The sequence below is a fragment of the Macaca fascicularis genome, chromosome 8, assembly GCF_037993035.2.
Source record: "Macaca fascicularis isolate 582-1 chromosome 8, T2T-MFA8v1.1".
Taxonomy (NCBI): Eukaryota; Metazoa; Chordata; class Mammalia; order Primates; family Cercopithecidae; genus Macaca; species Macaca fascicularis.
In genome coordinates this window covers 1,770,476-1,795,115 of record NC_088382.1, presented here as the reverse complement: position 1 = coordinate 1,795,115, position 24,640 = coordinate 1,770,476, and the positions used below count along the sequence as shown (strand labels likewise).

General features: G+C 47.4%; 1 protein-coding gene across 10 annotated transcripts in view; it reads right to left on the bottom strand.

The window, feature by feature from the left end:
• Window positions 1-24,640, bottom strand: part of DLGAP2 (DLG associated protein 2) — a 919,850-nt gene that overhangs the window by 25,917 nt on the left and 869,293 nt on the right. For 8 of the 10 annotated variants that reach the window (XM_045398975.3, XM_045398980.3, XM_045398976.3 and 5 more), the window contains 2 exons: window positions 7,339-7,688; window positions 6,235-6,276 (listed from right to left, as the gene is read on the bottom strand). In XM_045398975.3, the coding sequence (XP_045254910.1) occupies window positions 6,235-6,276; window positions 7,339-7,688 (392 nt within the window). The remainder of the gene's footprint in view (window positions 1-6,234; window positions 6,277-7,338; window positions 7,689-24,640) is intronic. The other 2 variants (XM_045398977.3, XM_074000182.1) reach the window with 1 other exon arrangement.

The following is a 24,640-nucleotide window of genomic DNA, read 5'->3' as shown; positions in this document are numbered from 1 at the left end:
ATAGAGCTGTCTCACATCTGCTAAGACGATGGCCAGCAGGGTGATGTCAGATCAGAACAGAAATCATATATTCCACAGAGAATTCTTACTGTGGCTATATTTGCCAAAAAGTCCCCACAAACCCACCAAACATTTCAATGATCATCAACTATGCAAAGTTATCCCACAAGGGAATTCTAGTACAGTACAGTTTCTTAAAAACAAAAAACCCCTAAGTCTCAGTAGGAAAACTCTGAAACCAAACGTTAGTTAAGCCATTGATGAGATTCCAGGCACTGAGTCATTCCTCCTTCCAGAAAAATATAACCTATGGTAGCAAAAGGGCTTTTGATCCCTCTCTGAAATGTCACAGCTAAGTTATAAAACATCTCTCTTTTCCTAAACATATTACTGATCACTACAAGGAAAAGGTGCAAAGCATTAAATAATTATGACCGTGTTCTCTGGGAGTCAAGAGAGGAGCTGCACGTTGACATTTGAGTTGCAGTTTGTGACTGTCCTAAGGTTAAGCCTGTGTCAACAAGGACTGGCTCAGATTTGTGGCTAAGAGAAGTAATCATGGTAACAGGGAAGACTTACTTGGCGCGTACCCTGTCCCAGGCACTATGCTGAGGTTCCAGCGTTACCGCGTGTAATCCATACAATAACCCCAAGCATGCTTCCAGCCCCAGGAGAGAATTGGGGGATCAGAGGAGTGGGGGGGGGGTGACTTGCTCAGGAGTGCCCAGCTGGTTGGGGGGCAGGGCCAGGGCTCTTGCCCAGATCTCTCTGACCCCAGAGCCGTGTGTGGCATGGAAGAAAGCATATGAGAAAACCCTGGAGCTCTTGGTCGGCCACGGAGCCAGGGGAATGGACAGAGACGTCCACTTTCATTGGGTGTAATTCTGAAGACAGGTGCAGAATCCGTCCCTAGACTGGGATGCGTGTTCTGATAGCTGGGTAAGACGGGCTACAGGAGGAAGAACATTCCTGAGTGAAGATCCTGGCCTTCCTGTCAGAATTGACCATTCCCCTTTCTAGTTTTAAGTGGGTCACGGCTTTATTAAACCTTACCTTGCTCGACATAAACATTATTACACAAAAGGATTGTAATACAAGGAATAGATTTAAAATTCCACGTCTGTACCTATGGAGCTGCCTCGTGTTTTACCTGCAAAGGATCCCATTTGATGAATACAACCTAGTGCATTTAATGAGCCTTCAGTGGAGGGAAATCTGGTTGTTTCTAGTTTTCTGCCATTATAAATGATGCTGCTACAAATACATGTCTGTACTTGTGTGTGTGTGAAAACTTCTGTGAATGTATCCACCGGATGGGAGGTCTGGGTCAGAGGCATTTGCACTTTTTAATTTTGGTAGATATTGTCAAATCTGATATGAGTGAAATAAATTCCAATGGATACTTTTAAAGTTTTTATCATAAAAATGTGGAGAATATTTGTCTCACTTATTCTATTTCTAGGAATCCAGCCTAAACAAAGGATCTTAAATTCTGACCAATGTGTGAGGTGTTCATTGCAGCATTATTTATAAGGTAGCACCTGGGGAGAATGAGGGGGATACAGTGGGATAGGAATGTGCAGTAAGTCATGATTTACTCGTGACATGGAATACCACACAGCCGTGAAAACGATGGAGCTGGGCATGGTGGCTCATGCCTGTAATCCCAGTGCTTTGGGAGGCTGTGGCGGGAGGATCACTTGAGCCTAGGAGTTTGAGACCAGCCTAGGCAACATGGCAAGACCCCATCTCTACAAAAAACAAAACAAAACAAAAATTAGCTGAGTGGCAGCACCTGTGGGACAAGCTACTCCAGAGGCTGAGGCAGGAGGATCACTGGAGCCCAGGATGTTGAGGCTACAGTTAGCTGTGAATGCACCACTGAACTCCATTCTGGGCAATAGAGTGAGACCCTGTCTCTAAAAAATAAAGATGGTTATAAAGATAACCTCAAGAATGCTTATAATACAGACTTTAAAGGACACAGATTAACAGGTGCCATGGACAACAGAATTACCAGGTGCATGCACACACGTAGAAACACCCATACTCACAGGCAAGTACGTGTACCATGGAAGAGACGAAAAACACACAAAAAAGTAAAAGCTTTTCCTTCCTTTCTCTGTCTCCAAATTTCCTCTAATATATTTTTGTTATTTTTATAGTGAATTTGAAAAATACAGCTTTTGGAACTGGTCAGATTCTGCTACTTGCTGGCCATGCAATTCTTAGGAAAGTCTTTTAAATTTTGTTGAATCTTTGCTTCCTTGTCTCAAAGAGGGGACATCCAATGCCTCAGTTAACTGATGTAAAACTCTCAGCATGAGGCCTGACTCAAGTAGGTTCGTCCACAGCAAGTGCGAATTCCCTGTTCTCTCATCCCAGCTTTAAGGATGGTCAGGTGAATAGTGGTATGCATATTACATTAAAATTACATTAAAGGTGCACGCATATGATGAACCATGCAGATTTTATCGTGGCTGTCTCATGAAATCTTTCTAAGGAAAATGAAGTTCAGCATTGCTGGAAGGTAAAGTCTGAGGGAGACATGGTAAAATCATACTTGGCCAGGAGGAGTTAAGTATCAATTTCAGAAATCCTGGGCATAGAGAGGCTTCCTGTGAGACAGAAAAGCAAATCTGGGACAAAGAAAATAAATTATTTTGTACAGTGGAAAGGCAATTCAAGAGTCTTTTCCAAAGGAAATGCTGGCTAGAAGTAGGTTTAAAAAGTTTTGAGGCCAGGCACACGGGTTCACACCTGTAACCTTGGTGCTCTGCAAGGCTGAGGGGGAGGATCACTGGAGCCCAGGAGTTTGAGGCTGGAGTGACCTATGATTGCACCACTGTACTCCAGCTTGGGCAACACAGCAAGCCCTCATCTCTTACAGTTTTGAAAAATACATGGGTGCAAGAAAAAAGATGAATGAGCGAAATCACTGTCCCGCCTCCCATGCAGTCCCAGGCTAGCAGCAGCGTCAAAGCCAACCAGCCGCTTCTGAGCCAGCTTCTGCAGGGACGCTGAGAAAATGACTGTGGGCAGGGCTGGCAGCAGGAACCGCTCACTAGTAATATCGGGCCAGGGTGCCAACCTGTAATCTCTGCTCTCCCGACAAGCTCATTTTCTGCTCTTTCTTCCAAACCTCACACACAGCAGGGCAGGTGCCCTGGATTTGATGCAAACTCCTCTTTCCCTCTGAGACGTGCTCTCCCTCCAAGAGTTAGGGGTGAGTGGCCAGCCCCGCCTGTGAGGCTTTGAGCTCCAGGGCAGCCATGAGGAAGAACAGCTGACTGTGTGTCTGGAGAATCGGGCAGACACCAGTCAGCGTCTTTTCCAGGTTGCCTCTGCCCTCTCACAACCTGGTGAGATCACAGAATAGAGACTGATCTCATTGGCCGGGCGCGGTGGCTCACACCTGTAATCCCAGCACTTTGGGAGGCCGAGACAGGTGGATCAGCTGAGGTCAGGAGTTCGAGACCAGCCTAGCTAACATAGTGAAACCCTATCTCTACTAAAAACACAAAAATTAGACAGGCATGGTGGCACATGCCTGTAATCCCAGCTACTTGGGAGGCTGAGGCAGGAGAATCACTTGAACTCAGGAGGCGGAGGCTGCAGTGAGGCGAGATCAGGCCACAGCACTTCAGCCTGGGCAACAGAGTAAGACTCCATCTCAAAAAAAAAAAAAAAAATTAAAAAACAACAACAAAACTGATCTCATTTCTAAAGGTGGGGCTCGTAAGGCACCAGGGACAGAAGGATCCTGACTGTTAGACCAGGCCTCCACCTCACCTAACTGCAGTATCTGGGAGCTGTAAACATTTCCCACAGAGTTCCCCAAACACACACATGCACACAAAATAAAATGGAAAACTTAGCAGGAGAGACAAACTGCAAAGGATAAAAATGAAAGTGAAAACACAAATGGTCCAATTGGAAGAAAAGCAAGGTCAGGCCAGACCGGGTCAGAGGACCTCTCCGAGGTGGCTCAGCCATGCCCACAAGCTCTCCTCCTTATCCTAGGACTGGCCTATGAGTGCCAAGACTGGGGCCCATTCTCTCCTACGGGCATCTAGCCTGCAAATTTGGAGCTCTGATGAGACCTGTCTGTGTGTCCTGCTGTAAGGGCCAGACTCACACGGCCATGTCCAGACATCTGAGGAACAGGGGACTTGCCACTGGCCTCTGCTCTAAGCTGGGCAGGGAGGGAGGATGGGGGCCATAGGTGGTGTGAGCTGAGGACCCTCACTCACTGGGGATCATGTTAGACACAGCCCAGTAATTATAATGAGAATCCTGAATTCAAACCCTGGTAGTAAAAGGTCATGCAATGCACTGTGAACAAGGGAGCTGCCTTGTGGGACGGGACCCCCCTGGAGCTGTCTTTCTGCGAGCCAGCGGGCCACAGAGGGCGTGAGGTCCACAGAAGATGTGTTCAGTAGCATGGACACTGTTCATTTGTAGGAATGACATTTGCAGAACACAGATTCTCCTGCTATCTGCACTCAGACAAAACTGTGCCCAAAGTTTCCCAGAAGCCAGTCCCGTTGGATGCTGGTTGAACACAGGCTGGCCAGCTTTGTCTATGAGCTCAGAACAGCGTGACACCTGCCCTGTGTCCCAGGACAGGAATAGAACCAGGGCAGGCTCCTGAGGGCACAGAATCATTCTGGGATTTTCTCCTCTTTGAGAAGCAGAGCAGAGAGGAGTGGAGTGGAGTGCAGGCTCCAGAGTCTCACCCGCTGGCTTCACTCATAATCTTGGCCGTGAGCCCTTAGGCAAGTCCCTGACCCCCCTGAGCCTCAGTTTTCCCATCGATAGGCTGGGCACAGTAACAACCAGCACACAGGGTTATTATGAGGATTAAATGGTGCCTTGGTGCCTGGCGGGGACGTGGCCACCTGTCCACAGCCTGCTCACTCCTGTCTCAGCCTGTCACCTCCTGCCCTGGCAAGGCTGCTGTCTGCAGCTCCCCTCCTGAGGCCTGCCAGGCACCCACAGGAACCTGTCTTTCATCCACTCGGTTCCTTCTTTTCCTCCCCTTTACTCCTGCAGTGGTTTCAATTCTTTGGCTGTTTTCCTTATCCTGACACCGGAGCTGCTCCAGCTACATTTTCTCCATAGCTTTTCAATTCGCTTCCTTTGGATAACTGTGAGGTCACCAGCTCACAGGATGCACAGAAAACACACAGGATGTTGTACGTTTTGTTTTTTTTTCTTACTGCCTTGAAAGGTGACTTTGTTATCCACCTTCATTCCTGTCTTTGCATCCATCCTCACCCAGCACACACCCAGCGACCCATCCGTCCACTCGTTCACCCAACATTTACTGAGCACTCCCTATGTGCCAGGCACAGTGCTGGGTGCAGGGTGGCAAGAGGCTGGGGGTGCAGTCCCCCTCACGGGACACAGTGTGTGGGGCTGGGGTCCAGAGAGGCCCCTGGGAGGGGGTAAAGGCACAGGCTGAGCTTTGCAGGGGAAGCTGGGGGGATGAGGAGAAGCCTGTACTCAGCAGAGGCTGCTGTGCCAGGGGTGAGAGCTGGGAGTGGAAGAGGGGTGACCACTGAGGGGTGTGGGATCCTGGCTGTGGGTGGGGCAGGAAGTGGTGGCATTGTGCCCAGCGTGCTGACTTAACTGTATGAGTTTCCAAAATTATGTCCCACTCATTTCAGATAAAGTCGGTACTGCACGTGCTTAGAAGTGGGCGCTGCCTTGGTCATGGCTGGGTGGACATCCTGGAGGGCACCTGTGGGAGGCAGCTGAGGAGAAAAGAGAGAAGGTGGGAGTATCTGGCAGTGGGAAGTCACCTGGCTAATTTGGGGACCTCTCCAGTCTCTACTGCAGACATGACCCTGGAGACGGAGACAGGCGAGGGCACCCTGGCTTTCCTGCTTACAGGTGCCCGGGCCCAGCGAGGCCCAGGGCTGCAGGCAGGTTATGGACCCTGGTGAGCCCCTTGTCCTCATCTAAGAGGCGATGGATGGGGGCACCCAGCATAGTGCCTGGCATATAGAATCAGGACAGAGGCAACAGGGGATGGATGGGGGCAACCAGCACAGTGCCTGGCATATAGAATCAGGACAGAGGCAAGAGGGGATGGATGGGGGCACCCAGCATAGTGCCTGGCATATAGAATCAGGACAGAGGCGACAAGAGCAGTCGCATAAACATCCAAAAAGGGAGAGAAAATGAAAGTCATGCGGACGCGGCTTTGGAGCACATTTCGGTACTTACATCTGACCTTGGGTATGGCTGATGCTCTGGGAATTCAGAATCCTAAACAAAACAATGAAGCCACATGTGGAGACCCGGTTCGGAGGCCCTGGACCAGCGGGCGGCTCCCCTGCTCTCTCCGCCCGCATGCCTAGCTACCAGCGCGCACGGCCCGGCTCTCACGCACGCTCCACTCACCCTCCTCCCTGGGCCGCCCCAGCGGCAATCAAGAATCTGATTGTTAAAGCTCCGAGGAACGCAGGCTGAATGCAGGGGTAAAAGGAAGCAGGAGGTGGGCCGTGTTGGCGGAGGACTTGACATCCAGCCCTGCTCAACCACATCTCCCAGATCCCGGAGGGATGGGCTGCCTGACCCAGATCACAGGACAATCTCCCGGCCTTCCTGGGTGCGCAGCACTGCACCTAAAACGGACTTGCAGAGGGAGGTGCCCTGTGGGCGGGAGCTGGCCAGAGCTCTCCATTCGCGGGGAAAGGAACCGTCTGCCACGCCTGTATCATGGGCAGACATCTGGGGGCCCGGATGGACGGTGGGTCAACCATCTGTGGTCTGAAACCACGGATGCAGCATCTGTGACCCCAGCTGAGGGGACTGCCTGTACCTGAAATTGCTGTGAGTACGCCCAGGTTCTGTATGGACGAGGGCCTACCTTTCCTTTTACCTCTTCATTCCCAACACCTTTTGGTTCCCCCACTCAACTCTTTGGCCACAATACTGAGAAGCTTTTTGAAAAATCAGACTTCAACAGAAACCCTCCCTTTTAAGCATCAAAATAGCGTTATCTCCATCCTCTCTAGGCAGCCTTTGGCCCTTGGAAAATGCGCGGCCCGGAGTGTATTTTCAGGGTGACAGGGGACAGGGAGCTGGAACCCCTGGCTTTCCTTCAGCCCTGGACCGGGGTCTGCGTCACCTCAGGGGTCTCCCGCCTACTCGCCGTGCTGGCAGGTCTGCAATGCAAACGCACAGCCCTGCTCTCAGGTTCCGCAGCCCTGCTGGGGTTAGGGTCAGTGCTAAGGACCCAGGGCCACTGGCTGGGTTCTGGCTTATTCTATGCTATCGGCAGGACTGAGTAGAGCGAGGCCCTGACGGGCGGCCACGAGCAGCTACCTGAATCCCGATGGAGGAGCAGCGGCTCTTGAGGAGTTCCTCCGCCTTGGACACCAGGATGGCCTTGTCGCTGGTCCTCGCGGAGCTGCTCTGGCTCTCGGGCATGTGGCGCTGGGCCGCGGCCGTCTCCAGGGCGAGGTTCATGGCCTTGTTGCTGTCCAGGCTGTCCGTGGAGTTGTAGAGGCCGCGGCTGTCCTGGGGCCACGGCGACATCCTCTGTACGCGGCTGTCCTGGTAGGCATCCTGGGTGGATTCGGTGCTGCTCTGCGCCGTCACCGAGATCAGAGGCTTGGAGGTGGTCCGAGGGGGCACTGGTGGGGGGGTTTTCTTGTAATTTGTATATGAGACGGCTGTAAGAAAAGAAAGTCCCAAGTCAACAAGCGTGTTCTCCCCCACCAGCCTCTGGTCTACAGTTTCACCACGCCCACGCCCTGTGATTGACACAGCAAGTCTGTTCCTGGACGTCTAGCCTAAGACAATAGCACAAAATGTGGGGAAAGTGAGACAGCATACATGAATATACTTGTAAAAGTGCAGGATTATAAAAATACCAACAAATCCAGCAGTAGAGACACAGCTAAGCAAGGTGTGTCCCCGCAGGACAGCACACAAATGATGGTGTGGCATCATTTCTACGCAGGTCACGTCATCATGGAAAACGCTCATTCTATCACGTTAGGTTCAGAAGAGAGATGGAGTCTTGCTCTGTTGCCCAGGCTGGAGTGCAGTGGCGCGATCTCGGCTCACTGCAGCCTCCGTCTCCTGTGTTCAAGTGATTCTCCTGCCTCAGCCTCCCAAGTAGCTGGGATTACAGGCACCCCCCCCACCACACCTGGATAATTTTTGTATTTTTAATACAGATGGGGTTTCACCATGTTGGCCAGTCTGGTCTCAAACTCCTGACCTCAGGACCTCAGATGATCCACCCGCCTCGGTCTCCCAAAGTGCTGGGATTACAGGTGTGAGCCACCACACCCAGCCCAAAGTGGATACATTTTTAAAAACCTTGCATTGGAAAGCGAATCTGAAGGCTAGAAAACTGAGGAAGGATGATCAGATGTTATCAAATCAGTCGGGTGCTGAGCTTCTCTTTTACCAGAGAAACATTCAAAATCCTGTCTTCTTTTTGTTTCCTTTTGTTCCTGACGTTTCCCCCTAATGTCAATCCATCCCTTAAGGAAAATTATTGAAAACTGACAATATTCAAGGCACTATTTAGGAGATTCAGAAAGTTCCCAAGACTTCTCCATCCCAAAGGCCAATAGTGCCAGGGAGAGACCTGGGTTAGGAAATCATTTTGTCTCTCTGGGTGGGACGCGTTGGGTTACCACGCATTCATCTCACCTCGGCAGGGATGAGGTCCGTTTAAACACTTGTTTCTCATGACGCCTTTCCTGACAGTGTTTCATAGTGTTGATTTATCAAGGGTGTTAAGTGCGACATGGACACATGATCAGAGAGACGGCGGGTGGAGGTGTGAAGAGGGCTTATTGATAAAGGGGTTTCCACGTGACAGCCCTGGAGAGCAGGTGGCGGTTTTCATGTTGACCCATTTGTCATGGGACATTCACAGAAAACAGAGTCTTCATCATTAATGACACGTCTTCAGATTGTGCGGCTCTAGCCGAAGGCAGGCCGGTGTCTGCTGCGCGCCAGAGCGAGACTGCGGACGGGGGCTCTCAGTGACCTCTCCAGTGGCAAAGCTGACTCTGCGTTGGTTCTCTTAACCAGAAATACTGATTCCGAAGAAGTTTTGAGTCCCAGCAACAGGGGTAGTAACAATCAAAATCAACAGAGACGCAGGAATACAGATTAAAATGTGACATCTGCCTTAGCATAAATATATTTTTCTGTGGCAAGTTTGAGGTGAGTAAAAGGTGACACTAAACACCCCAGACTGGTTGAGATGAGTAAAAGGTAACACTAAACACCTCAGATTGGTTGAGGTGAGTAAAAGGTGACACTAAACACCCCGGATTGGTTGAGGTGAGTAAAAGGTGACACTAAACACCCCGGATTGGTTGAGGTGAGTAAAAGGTGACACTAAACACCCCGGATTGGTTGAGGTGAGTAAAAGGTGACACTAAACACCCCGGATTGGTTGAGGTGAGTAAAAGGTGACAAAGGTGACACTAAACACCCCGGATTGGTTGGATTTTCCCAGCGAGGTTCACCTCAGCAGGGAACGATGGCACATATCAAACGTCATAACCATTCACCACACGTCACAGGAAAATGCAACAGGGAGGAAAGTAATCAGTTAGTGACCTTCCCAGAAAATGTAAGCAAATGCATGCAAATTCATCCCCACCTTGGCTCATTATGTGTTTCATAGTTACTCTCAAAGGTCTCCTGTCGCCACTGTTCAAAATCACAGACCTTACTAAGTGTATTTAAGTAAAATTTAAAGAGAGTGAAAAATTTCACAAAACAACTAAACTTTCCTTCCTGTGTGGAATATCTTGTAAATTAAAAAAGCTCATGGGGCAGGTTATGACTTATCTCCATATCACAGGAAAATCGCATACCACATCTTCTCACTTTATAAGGTGTTTGCTACAGGCTGATGAAATGATTTTTTAAACTGATTTCTTTGTAAAAATGTAGTTACATGCCACACTTTTAAAACAAACAGATTAAGAAGGAGCAGTTCACCTCCAGCATACAAAAGGAAGAATTTACTACACTCCACCTGGGAGGGCACACACAGCGATTTTTCCTGGATGACTAAAGGGATTATACTGTTTCTAAATGTGTGTGCACATGCCTGCCAGGCTGTTCTCAGAACCACTAAAACGAAAACGCGGTTTGAAGCAATTAGCTGTGCTGTGGTGGTGCGGAGATGACCACTGACTGACTTTCGTTAAGTTATAGTTAGAACTTTGTGGAAGAGCATTGTTTTTCACCGAATCAGCAAAGTTCCAGTGTCAAAGTCATTATTTAGCCTACTGTATTCTCGGAATCCACATTTTAGGATGTGAATCCAAGTATTTAAAAAAAATTATTGCTTAAAACAACTGCTCACTGGTACTGAGTCTGTAACATATCATCAATTTCGCGGTGAAACCCCACACGGACGTTTGACGACGGCATTCAGTTCAACCTGAGTGTCCACATGGTTGCTGTGACCATATAGGCTTTCCGGAGACCATTGATAAGGAGGCTGAAGACCCTGGGCTTTCTTCCACGTTGGGCACGGATGTAAAGTGCCTGGCAAGCTTCGCTGGTGGATGTAAGATTGTAAGATTCGCTGATTTCAGGAGGCGTTTATCTAGAGCCTAAGAGCCTGGCCCCAGTGAGGTCCATAGTCACACTGGAAAGGCAGCCCTGAGAACCGAGGGTGCAGCATCAGAGACTGGGGATGCCCAGAGAGACTCGGGTTGAAGGAAGCTTCCTGGGGGTGAACCTGGCTGTGCCTTGAGGTGGATGGAGCTGCTCCTGGGAAGCAGGAGTGGGACAGGCCAGTGGACGTGGCCTGTGCCTCAATGAACCAGTGCCACCACGGGAAGGGCCAGTGGACATGGCCTGTGTTGTAGATGCACCGATGCCACCTCAGGGGGCCAGGGGACACGGCCTGTCCTGTAGACGCACCAGAGCTGCCACGGGAAGGGCCAGTGGGCATGGCCTGTCCTGCAGACGCACCAATGGTGCCACGGGAAGGGCCAGTGGACACAGCCTGTCCTGCAGAAACGCTGATGCTGCCGCATCCGCACCCACAGCCTCAGCTCTAGAAAGGCAGCCCTGGTGGAGGAGGGTTTGATATCAATGGGTCAGTTGTTATCAACAAAACCAGTATTCTCTGGCATAAAGATACTGCAAACTTGACTTGGATTTCCCCAGTGGTCTGCAGGCTCCTCTGGGGCTGAACCGCGGGTCACGTTAGTGCTCTGGGGATACAGCCTGATCTCTTCTCTTCTTTACAAGTGTCGTGGAATTTTCCTCAAACTATTTACCTTCTGGCAGAACAGCAAGTGACCGTTCTGCCGTTCTCTCTTCCTCTAAATAAAACATGTGCTGTGACACTTGAACTCTTGTTTTGCTCTGTTTTCCTTTGGTGATTTAATATCTTGAGATGATTTTTACTACTCCCTGAAGTTGAGTTTCACTTATAGGATCCAGAGACTCACAGGCAAGTCACAGCTGTCAGACCAAACCTCCCCTGTTAGTCGAAGTTAACCATTTCGCTCAGGGCCCTCTCCCTGACCGGTTAGTCGAAGTTAACCATTTCGCTCAGGGCCCTCTCCCTGCCGGGTTAGTCGAAGTTAACCGTTTCGCTCAGGGCCCTCTCCCTGGCCTGTCAGTCAAAGTTAACTGTTTCACTCAGGGCCCTCTCCCTGCCCGGTTAGTCGAAGTTAACTGTTTCGCTCAGGGCCCTCTCCCTGCCCGGTTAGTCGAAGTTAACCGTTTCACTCAGGGCCCTCTCCCTGCCCGGTTAGTCGAAGTTAACCATTTCACTCAGGGCCCTCTCCCTGCCGGGTTAGTAGAAGTTAACCATTTCGCTCAGGGCCCAAGGGAAAGGGGGCTTCTCGGTCCTTTCCTGCAAAATCTTTGGACAGGGACATCTCACACACTTCCTTCTGGTTCTATTAAACTCAATCTTTCTTGCTTCAGACATGAAATGATGTCATCGTGTGATCTTGGAGAAACTGCCTTCCCTTGGTCTGAGGGTGCTCTGTGGTGTCCGGCGTCTCACGAAGCGGAGATAAGCATCCAGAGAAGCTGGCGGAGATGGGTGCACAGTAAGGGCACTGTCACCACCGGATCCCTGAACAGCACTGGCCGTCTCCACCATCAAAGAAGAGAAGAAAATGCCAGAAGCACCTGCAAACTTGCCACCACCCCTTCATCAGTATGAGAAAGAAAAGTTACCTTGGAGTGTGCATGTGCATGTCCACACACACAAACACAGCCCACACTCATGCATGTGTACACACACGCACACCCCACACTCATGCATGTGTACACACAGGCACACACACTGCCCCACACTCACACACATGTACACACACACCACGTGCACACACTCAGACATGCACACACGCATGTGTGCACAGACCGCTCACAAACTCACACTCATACACATGCACACTCACACACTTGCATACACATACCCCTTACGTGCACACACCCACGCTGTCACGCACACATGCACTCATATGCACACACATGCACACACACCTCTCATGCACACATGCATGCACACATGCTCAGTCATACACACTCATACACAGCCACAGTTCACTGAGCATCCGCTCTGTGCCAGGCACTCTGTGGAGCACATTATATTTTGCAGTTCATTAAGCTTTTGTAACAACCTTGTGGGGTAGGCGGTCTTGGCATTTCCGTTTCTTGGAAGAGAAGGTGGAAGTGTGAATGGGCTTAAACCTCTTCCTGACATCAGCCCACAAGAAAAATGGTAGAACTGGGATTCAGATGACTCTCCAGCTGTTGGTTATGAGTCTAGTTTTCTTTCTGTGACCATTTACATAGCAGAACCTTATTTCTCATGACCTGATCTAGTATTTTCTCATTTAAGACACGGGTCCAAGAGTGCACATTGGAATCCTTGCCCACTGCAAAATTCAATGAAAGAGGCACTTATTTCAGCAAGAGTTATGGCGGTTCCAGGTTTCCTAAAAACAAAAAATCAAAATGCCTTTGGTGGAGGAAGACATTTTAAAGATTGCACCCTGACACTCCATGACCCAAACTGTTTAAAGGGACTATTAACGAATGGGCTTAAGCCAGAGTAAGAGGAGATTATATGAAATGATCTTTCAATTCCTTAAATCATAGCAAATCAATGAAAATTAGTTTGGGAAAGAGGACTTCGAATATTTGTTTATTGGCCTGATGATGTATTTCCCTGGTTCATGGGAAAGGCATGCAGGACCCACTGATTTCCACAGCATCAGTTTCTCCCTCATGATCTATGGACGGAAGACCCTTTGCAGCAGCCGCGTGACCATGACTGTGTTCTTGCCCCGTGGCCTTGCTCTGGCAGAGCACCCAGGCTCGCCGTACCGTGAGGTTCCCCCGTGACCTTGCTCTGGCAGAGCACCCAGGCTCGTCGTACTGTGAGGAGCGGGCTTTGCAGGAGATTGGTTCTCTGTTTTGGCTGAGTGACGGTGATGACACCGGCTGAATTGTCCCATAGGGGCGGATATTTATGGTTTCTTTGAAATAAACATAGAAACTGACCCTCCTAGTCCTGAAACCTGAGAAAGTTACATCTGTCTTATCTGAGTTCCTTTCTAAGGACAGCAGCCATTGGGCCTCCCAGATAGCATCATGGAGCTGCAATTCACCAGATCACTGCATCTAGACAATGAGACCACAGACCCCGCATCCACCCTGACTGCCCAACCCATCACCTACTTCCTGGTGGCCGCCTCTTCCTCACGGCTCCCTCATTCCTGTTTTCCTACACGTGGTTACACTTCTTCCCTGCTATATAAACCTCTAGTTTTAATTTGCCAGGGAGATGGATTTGAGATGGCTCTCCCATCTCCTGTAGCATCTGATTTAAGCCTTTTTCCCTGGCGATACTTGCTGTCTCAGTGATTGGCTTTCTGTGCAGTGAGCAGCAGACCTTAGACTCAGCTTCCGGCCTTTTGGCAACAGTGATGTTACTCCCTGTCTCTTCTCAGCGCTCCTTCTGGCCATGTGAACACAGAAGAGGCCATGGAGAACAGGTGGTCACACATCACACAGGTCTCCAGCCCCCACTGCCCTGAGGCTGCATCACACAGGTCTGCAGCCCCCACCGCCCTGAGGCTGCATCACACAGGTCTGCAGCCCCCACCGCCCTGAGGCTGCATCACACAGGTCTGCAGCCCCCACTGCCCTGAGGCTGCATCACACAGGTCTGCAGCCCCCACTGCCCTGAGGCTGCATCACACAGGTCTGCAGCCCCCACTGCCCTGAGGCTGCATCACACAGGTCTGCAGCACCCACCGCCCTGAGGTGCAGCGCCTCAGCGGGGTGAGGAGAACCCGGGCCCAGCAGGCTAAGAATGAGAGCTCTCCTGGGGCTCCAATGTGAACAGGAAGAAAACCAGCTTGAATGGCTTTGAAAAGGATTTTTAGTTAGACAACGTTTTCTTGGAATCAGCTAGTGCTCGAACGCTTGTGAACTGCCAGTCACTGCTGTCTTTACATGGATCTGTCCCCTAGCCTCCCCTAACCCTTGCCAGCAGAAACAGGTGAAGTTTCTCCCTGTCTTGTAGACAGGAAGTGGAACATTCGGGTCCCAGCAGCCTCGTTGCTGAAGGTTGAGGTATTAGCTATGGAATCACGGAGCCTCGTATTCTTCAGTGACACCATTCAAGGGGAAAAGCCCACTATGTTACCAGTACTTCAGGTTCTTTCAAAAACACTTGGACCACTTAGCTAAAGGACCAAGGGAAAGTTTCAATTGATCATCTGAGGGTTTACCAACCACAGGATCTGAAATGCCATCTCTGCAGGAGGGAACAGGTGTCCTGGTAGGATATTTCTAATCCCCTAAAAATATTAATCACTTGTCCATGTGAGTCCCTTTGTTAATGACCCCATGGGAAATCCAACACATAGTTTTAATAGAAATAAATAACTGATCTGTACTGTTTAAAGAATTGGAAACACAATAGAAGTTAAAGAAACATTTAGGAATACACATAAAAACTTCCAGGCATGCAGATACCAGACTCATTTTTACATGTGAGTACAGAAGTCCAGGGGGATCTCTGTGTGAAGACCTGGGACAGGCACTTAAAATCTATTTTAAATACAGCTTTTGTCATTCTCACTTACAGTGGGCCTATAGGCAAATAATACAATCCCTCATGTGTTCTGAATGGGAGTGTTTATAGCAGAACAATAAGTTACAAATAATATAGCAGTTATTAAGAAATTATTTTTAGACAACTAGAAAAGGTAAAAGATCTCACTAGATTTTTCCTTTAATAAAAAGCAGCCCTCCAGCCAGAGAGAAAGGTCGGGTTACACACAAAGGGAAGCCCATCAGACTAACAGCAGATCTCTCTGTAGAAACTCTGCAAGCCAGAAGAGAGTGGGGGCCAATATTCAACGTCCTTAAAGAAAATAATTTTCAACCCAGAATTTCATATGCAGCCAAACTAAACAAACTAAATAAGTGAAGGAGAAATAAAATCCTTTACAGACAAGCAGATGCTGAGAGATTTTTGTCACCACCAGGCCTGCCTTATAAGAGCTCCTGAAGGAAGCACTAAACATGGAAAGGAAAAACCAGTACCAGCCACTGCAAAAACATACCAAATTGTGAAGACCATCGACACTATGAAGAAACTGCATCAACTAACGGGCAAAATAACCAGCTGGCATCATAATGACAGGATCAGATTCACACATAACAATATTAACCTTAAATGTAAACAGGCTAAATGCCCCAATTAAAAGACACAGATTGGCAAACTGGATAAAGAGTCAAGACCCATCAGGGTGCTGTATTCAGGAGACGCATCTCACATGCAAAGACACACATAGGCTCAAAATAAAGGGATGGAGGAATATTAACCAAGCAAACAGAAAGCAAAAAAGAGCAGGAGTTGCAATCCTAGTCTCTGATAAAACAGACTTTGAGCCAACAAGGTCAAAAAAGACAAAGAAGGGCATTACCTAAAGGTAAAAAAATCAATGCAACAAGAAGAGCTAACTATCCTAAATATATACACACCCAATACAGGAGCACCCAGATTCATAAAGCAAATCCTTAGAGACCTATGAAGAGACTCAGACTTCCACACAGTAATAGTGGGCGACTTTAACATCCCACTGTCAATATTAGATCAATGAGACAGAAAATTAAGAAGGATATTCAGGACTTGAACTCAGTTCTGGACCAAGCAGACCTAATAGACAGAACTCTCCACCCCAAATCAATGGAATATACATTCTTCTCAGTACCACCTCACACTTATTCGAAAATTGAACACATAATTAAAAGTAAAACACACCTCAGCAAATGCAAAAGGATGGAAATCATAACAAACAGTTTCTCAGACCACAGTGCACTCAAATGGAACTCAGGATTAAGAAATTCACTCAAAACCGCACAACTACGTGGAAACTGAACAATCTGCTCCTGAATGACTACTGGGTAAAAAACGAAATTAAGGCAGAAATAAATAAGTTATTTGAAACCAATGCTTGAGCTGTGTCTCAGAATCTCTGGGACACAGAATTTCTGGGACACAGCTAAAGCAGTGTTTAGAGGGAAATTTATAGCACGAAACAGCCACAGAAGAAAGCAGAAAAGATCTACAATTGACACCCAAATATCACAATTAAAAGAATTAGAGTAGCAAGAGCAAACAAACTCAAAGCTAGCAGAAGACAAGAGATAGATCAGAGCAGAACTGAGGGAGATAGAGACACAAAAAACCCTTCAAAAAAAATCAATGAATCCAGGAAACGATCAACAAAATAGACTGCTAGCCAGACTAAGAAAGAAGCAAAGAGAGAAGGATCAAATAGACACAATAAAATATGATAAAGGAGATATCACCACTGATCCCACAGAAGTACAAAATATGTTCGGATAATACTATAAGCACCTCTATACAAATAAACTAGAAAATCTAGAAGGAATGGATAAATTCCTGGACACATACACCCTCCCACGACTAAACCAGGTGTAAGTCAAATCCCTGAATAGGCCAATAACAAGTTCTGAAATTGAGGCAGTAATTAATAGCCTACCAACCAAAAAAAGCCCAGGACCAGATGGATTCATAGCCTACGTAACAAACCTGCAGGTTCTGCACATGTATCCCAGAACTTAAAGTAATTAAAAAAAAAAAACCCAGAAAGTAGCCCCTAAACCATTTCTTTTTCCTTAAGGGAAAGGTGCCTGAGAAGTCAGGCAAAGATATGCAGACTAGGAGCTTTCATATGTAAATGGCGCAGCTGTACCTGGAAGCCAGGTATATTCAATATGGCATCTCCTGCTTGCTTTTGCTTGTCACCATGTGTGCAGGGTGTCACGGCAGCCTCCAGGTAAAACCACGCATACAGGCATTGTGGCGACCAACCAGGTGGGGGGTGGAGGCCACATTTGCATAATAAAATATGAGGGTGGGAGGGCTGGTCTTTTTGCGGGCTACGTAAATGTAACACCTGGTCTAACCAATCCCCTGGGCCCTCTGTAAACCAATCACCACCTCCTCAAGCCTCTGTACAGAACTGACTGCATTCTGCTGCAAACGGGAGACCTTTTGGGCGATCTGCTGTCTCAGCATAAGGAAGCCTTTTCTCTCTCCTTTTTCTGTTAAACTTTCTGCCCCTAAAATCATGTGTCCATGTGGTAAATTCTTTCTCGGCCGTGACAAAAGGACCAGGGCACATACCCCAGACAACGAAGCTGTTTCACTTACATTTTCCTTATATCGGCAATATTTGATTTTTATAATTTAAAAATTATCAGTTGTCCTGGTTAAATAAAAATTGCAGTACATAAAATGCTTTCGACATAGAGATTAACATTAAGAAATGATTTCTGAAACATGGAAGTACATCACTGCATCCATTCGTTCATTAGTCCATTCTTTTGACAAACATTTGCTGTGCCTGTACAGCCCTGTGCGATAGAATTGTAAATTCCTACATGGCTTATTAAAGTTAAAATTGGAGGCTGGGAAACAATAGTAAAGAAAGAATTTAAAATGATCATTTGATCACATCAACTTGCTGCTACAGATTAAAATCAATGAATGAAAGCATTTTACACATTACAGAAAAACATCCAGCCATTCAGTTGGATGGTGTGGGTGATAATACTCGTCTTAATTCTGTTTCTGTGAATGCACGCTTAGCATGCGTTTATCAGAACTAATCCTTATAAGGTATAGGCTGTGTTATCTATCACTTTCTATATGTATGTCCAACATTAAATGTATTTGAAAATTTGAAATTTAAGTGAGCAATGTAATTCTAGTCTACATCCTCAAAAAGAAGATGAATCAAGACAGAGACAGAGATTACTAAACAGTCACATGGGATTATATAAGTGATCAAATATGTATTTTGCAATTAGAAGAAGAAATGACTGTTTAATAACTGAAAGTTTCTGAAGACCTGACCTGACTACTGTCTTTAAAATAATTACCAATTCCTCCCATGAGTGTCTGTCTGGTTTTAAAAGCCTAGCATTGGTTTCTTTTACCATGTAAACAACACTATAAAATCCCTGATGTTTTTCTAAGTGTCTTCCAAATTACAGGGAAATAGATGAAAATATACCTGGGCTTTGTAATTCAACGACTGAATTGGTTTGGATTTTGTTTGTTTCACAGGGATCACATACATCTTGGTGTCACCCCACGAATAATGGGGTTGTGGTCAGAGGGAACTGTGTAAAATGCCTTGCCTCTTGAGTACTCTGAGGCCAATGGAATGACTTCGGGCATGAAGAAAAGGTTAAGTACACGACTTAGGATGGAGGGAACCATGCATATAGTAAGTTTTAGGAAGATTTCCACAAAAATTGCATGAAACGAAGCGTGTTGATGCTTAAAGGAAATGTATTCGGGTGGATGTGTCCCTCTCTGTTAGAGCTGAATAAATGGGGCAGGGAAGAGGTGTGTAAAAACTGACCTTCCTCAGATGTATCTGGAATTGAGCCCATCTCATTTACAAACCCTTTCTGAAGAAATTGGTCCAATTTCTGGAGTCAAAAGGATTGTCAGAAGGGGAGATGGCAGAATTGATAAATACACAGTGGGGGCTGCAGTGTTGGCAGACTGAAGGGGTGGGAGACTGCTACCCACGGAAAATGCCCACATACTTAGGTTCACCGCAATTGTGTCAGAAAGCCTCCCTTCTAGACTGCCCTGCCCAATAGCTTAGCCACCGGCCACAGCAAATGGCCCAAACTTTTTTTTTTTTGAGACAGAGTCTTGCTCTGTCTCCTAGGCTGGAGTGCAGTGGCACGATCTCAGCTCACTGAAATCTCCGCCTTCCAGGTTCAAGCAATTCTGCCTCAGTCTCCCAAGTAGCTGGGATTACAGGTGCCCAGCACCACGCCCGGCTAATTTTGCTTTTTTTTTTTTTTTTTTTTTTTTTTTAGTAGAGATGGGGTTTCACCATGTTGCACAGGCTGGTCTCGAACTCCCAACCTCAGCTCGGCCTCCCAAAGTACTGGGATTACAGATGTGAGTCGCTGCACCTGGCCTCCAAGCTTCTAACATTTCTGAATACCTAAAATACCATTACACTTGGGTTCCTCTGCGGCACACGCTGTGTGTCCACCGCTCATAGTCAGGTGTGGCCAGCGGCTACCGCACTGGCCTGCCTCAGCGTGAAACATCTTCCTCATCATGACGGCTGTGCTGGCAGCCGTGTCTAGGACATGTCCTGTGTGAAAAGGCCGTGTCTGGACATAGTTCCCCGAGTGTTCTAACACAGCGCATGAAGCAGAGGACTCTGATCGTGAAGGTTCTCCTTCAGGTCTTCAGTGTTGGGTTAGACAGCATCGTGGAGGAGATTCTGGACCAACACATTTTACTGGAAAGAAGCTCATGTGAATGAGAAGAAAGAAACTGCTCCACAAGCCTCACGTCATACGGCTTTGAGGAATCGCAAATGTGAATCCATCATCGCTTTAAACACGTGTTTAATGATCCTTCTGCACCTGGAATTCCGGACACCACTTCTGAATTCAATCCCTGAGAGTCATTTGCAAGCCAAGCGGGAATTTGAAAATTAGCATTCCATCGCATAAAGCACAAATACGTAATCAAGATAAAATGCACTTGGAAGGACAAGCATTGCCATTCTATTCGAATGCAGCAGCCACACTGGAATTCACTGCACTCTCTTAATTAGAACTTCAAGGATGAGCGCATAAAAGGAATTACAGTCATCAAGCCCATGAATGTCTGAATGAGAGAATGAATATTGGACAAACTAAACTTCCAAGGCAAAAGATTCAACATAGAGGATTAAAGCCATTTGGACACTTTAATTAATGTTAGTCACAAAACAGAAGTATACATCAGACGGGACATAGAAGTCACATCCCACAAGCATACACACAATGGTTTTCCTGAAGTTACAAGAAATTATGTGGGCCCCCCGAGTTCTGGGGCAACGTTGATAGGTTAGCAGCAAAGATGTCTATTTTGAATGTGTTAATTAGCAAGAAATTATAGTCTAACCAGCATTTAACATCTTGTAGACAGTAAAATGAAGTGATGACAGCTACTTTGCTGTTCGAGACACTTCCTGTTTCCATTTAAAAGGTTTGAACATCACATCACACAGTGAGAACTTGTATTTTCTGAAGAATACTGAGAATGAATCAACTTTTAGTGAACTGAAGAGTCACATGTTTCTAAGTACAGAATTTTGAATGTTCAAAGGGCCAGGTAACAAAACTAAAGGATAACCTGGAAAAGGAATCCATCATCAGTGATGGCACACACTGACTCTTAGGATGATTTGACATCAACACACAAAAAAAGAAACATATCAGCAACATAGTTTGGCTCCTTCCCAATCCAATTGATCAGTAGGACACAATTATGTTCCAATTATTATTATTATTATTTTTTTGAGACGGAGTTTCACTCTTGTCGCCCAGGCTGGAGTGCAATGGCACGATCTGGGCTCACTGCAACCTCCGCCTTCCGGGTTCAAGTGATTCTCCTGACTCAGCCTCCTGAGTAGCTGCTAGTACAGGCGCCCACCACCATGCCCGGCTAATTTTGTATTTTTAGTAGAGATGGGGTTTCACCATGTTGGCCAGACTGGTCTTGAACTCCCAACCTCAGGTGATCTGCCCGCCTCTGCCTCCCAAAGTGCTGAGATTACAGGCGTGAGCTACCGTGCCTGGCCATGTTCCAATTCTTTAAGAATGCAAAAATTTTTAGATGAAAACATGTTTGAAAGGAATAATTTTTCCAGTGGAAAAATGGAAAGACCAAGAACTGGAGGATGCTGGTGAGCTTGTGTTTTGAGATGCTGTGAACTGTACAGGAGGCAGCATTTGTTACACACTTTCATAGTCAGTGTGTCTCTCTGTGTGTGCATGTGTGTACATGGGACACCTAATTGTGAATGACGTCTATGCTGAAGTTGTATCAGAATGAAATCTTTCCAGCAAGATTTAGAGGGAGGCCTAATTCTGTAGGTGGTATTGCATTTAATGATGAAAGAGTTTATTTTTACCATGCACATGGCAAATAGTGAGTGCACAGACATTGATCCATCAGCTAATATACCTGAAGTTACTAATGTCTCTCTTTCTATTTATCTATCTATCTATCTATCTATCTATCTATCTATCTATCTATCTATCTATTTATTTATTTATTGAGATGGAGTCTCGCTCTGTCGCCCAGGCTGGAGTGCAGTGGCTGGATCTCAGCTCACTGCAAGCTCCGCCTCCCGGGTTTACACCATTCTCCCGCCTCAGCCTCCGGAGTAGCTGGGACTACAGGCGCTGCCACCTCGCCTGGCTAGTTTTTTGTATTTTTAGTAGAGACGGGGTTTCACTGTGTTAGCCAGGATGGTCTTGATCTCCTGATCTCGTGATCCGCCCGTCTCGGCCTCCCAAAGTGCTGGGATTACAGGCTTGAGCCACCGCGCCCGGCCTAATATCTCTCTTTCTAAAGAAAAGGAAGTGACCTTCAATTAAAAAATTAATAAAACAATAAAGCAAAGACAACTGGCAAGAGTTAAGACTGTGCTTACCCCGACTTACACTTCAGAGTCAAATGAATAGATCCTAAACCATGTCAACGTCTCCCGTGAAGCTTGATCAGAAGGTTGGAAGGCCCCCAACCCACACTATGGATGTCTAATCTCAATCTTAAGGTGACGCTAATGGAAAAGGAAATACAGGAATCCGCCCCTGCAATTCACAGCCCACGCATCTTGACTTGCCCTCTGCCCACACCTCTGAGAGGTGGACCCATCAGAGGGCTGCCGTTGGTCCTGCCAGTAAATCAGGGCTCCTTGGATTGGAGTTGCTCTGTCAATCTCCAGAGCCTATGTGGATCAGTAAGCATCAATTTGAGCTAGCTGAGCATGAACGACGCCTGTGGCCGGGAAGCAGCCTCCAGAGAGTGGGGGTATGGGTGGCCATGGGATACCTGGGCTCGGTTCTGGCCCCACCACAGGAAGCCCTATGACCCCAGGCACCTGCAGCCTCCCCGTGAGAGGGGTGAGGATTGTCAGCCCCCCACCCCACCTGCAGGGCCAGCACTAAGAACGAACACGATGCCAGTGTCTCCAGGCCTGGCAGCATCTGTGTGGTGAGGACTGTTGGCTCCCTACCCCACCCAGAGGGCTAGCACCAAGAACCAACGTGACGCCAGTGTCTCCAGGCCTGGCAGGATCTGGGCACTCCTTCTTCATTCTAATGGTCGAAATAGATGTGTTTCAAATCCCCCATTCACAGCGGTACCCTGAAAATGAAGAGCTTCTAACAAAACAGAGAAATGCTCATGACAGTCCTCTGGGTCACCAGGAAATCCCAGCTCTCATGGGCCCAAGGCAGAGGGCATATGGACTGGAGAGGCTGGCATGACAATTGCGCAATGAATTATCTGTGGCACAGCCTTGAGACGCGAACGCTGACGGGTGATACGCAGACGAAAGAGGCTTTGCTTTGCTTTTCAGAAACCGCTCAAAACATTTGGGTTCGCCAGCTGGTCTCATTACTGTCTGTCTCGCATGTGATTCTTTATTTTAAAATAAAGATCTGACCCTGACTTCAAGACTGACAGAAACAGATGATGCAAATTCCATAATGAATGAAAAGAAGTTCTACATTAAGTGCACAGAAAGGACTGATTCATCCATGTACATGTCCCCAAAAATCTATGGACCGCCCACCACTTCCCAGGTGTTGTTGACCTGACAAAAGGTTTTATCAAAAACCTATGGACCGCCTACCATGTCCTAGGTGTTGCTGACCTGACAAAAGGTTTTGTCAAAAATCTATGGACTGCCTGCCACTTCCCAGATGTTGTTGACCTGACAAAATTCTCTACCTTGTCTCTGCCCTCCTGGAAACTCAGAAATATCACTCACAAGATGAAGGTCATTTGCAAGTGGGCAGGAGTGCGAACATAGCAGTTCATAGAGAGAGAGAGAGAATCCTTCTTATTCATTCATTTGTTCCTTGTTTTCACTAAATAAATCAACAAACATCTGTGTCTACTATGTGCCAAGCTCTGTTCTAGGCATGGGAATTCAGCAGCAAGGAAAACACAGATCCCGTGGATCTGATATTCTAGCTGGGGGAGAGACTCACAATGAATGGAACAAATTACTGAAATATACATAACAGGACGAGGAGCGTGATGGGCTCACACAAACTCCTGGAGGACTGTCATTAGCATCTTTAGGTAAGAACCTCGGTGTGCGTAAAACCCAATCTCCTTTGCTGCCCACACCAGGGGTCTAATGTAATATTTCCTTAGCACCAGGTTTATGGAATTACTTAAAAAAGGAAAGAAACACAAATATCTCTCAGTTCTACACCTGCATGTTAAGGAGTGTATGACCAGAAAAAAACAACGTAATTCTCAAGGAAAAAGAGAAAGACTCACTGGGCAAATGGGGCTTGCAGAAATGAGCTGTGTGGGTGCCTGGGGCAGGTTACCTTCCTGGCCTGGGTCTGACGAGGCTCTGATGCTGGCCCACACAAAGGCTGGCTGGCGCTGGGAACGTCTGGCCAGAGGTGCAGGAGGTGGCTTGCCTCAGGTAGTCACACACGACTGTGTCCCTCCATCACTTTGTGTGGGTTTTTTTTTTTTTTTTTTTTTTTTTTTAACTTTTCAAATTTACTTCTGATGAGCACAGACCCAGATGGAGAATAAAATCAGGTTTTCTGCTGCCTGGCAGTTGCCTTGTAAGTCAGACCACTTCCCCTGTTACTTCACATGGGGACGGCTACACGGCCCGTGGTGGTTCTGTGAACGCAGAGAACAGAGCTGGGGGCTTAAGCAGCTGGAGCTGGGGGCCAGAGAGTAGCCCAGCAGGAGTGGGGTGGCCATGGCGGGGCGTCTTCCAGAAGGGATGGACACCCCAGCCGCCATGAGCTGGAGCCATGCCTGCTATCCCCACTTTAGAGAAGTAGCTCAGTTGGGGTTCTCAGCCTATGTTGTATGCCAGGAACTTCCGGTCTTTTAGTGATGGGGGAGGTAACTAGGGGAGTTGGATCCCTCACCACGAGCTGGCGTCACAGCAGAGACCTGCTCTCTGCAGGAACCTCGGGATTTGGAACTTGCAAGTGGACGTGACCGTGGCTGCTGACGGGGCCAGCGCTTCAT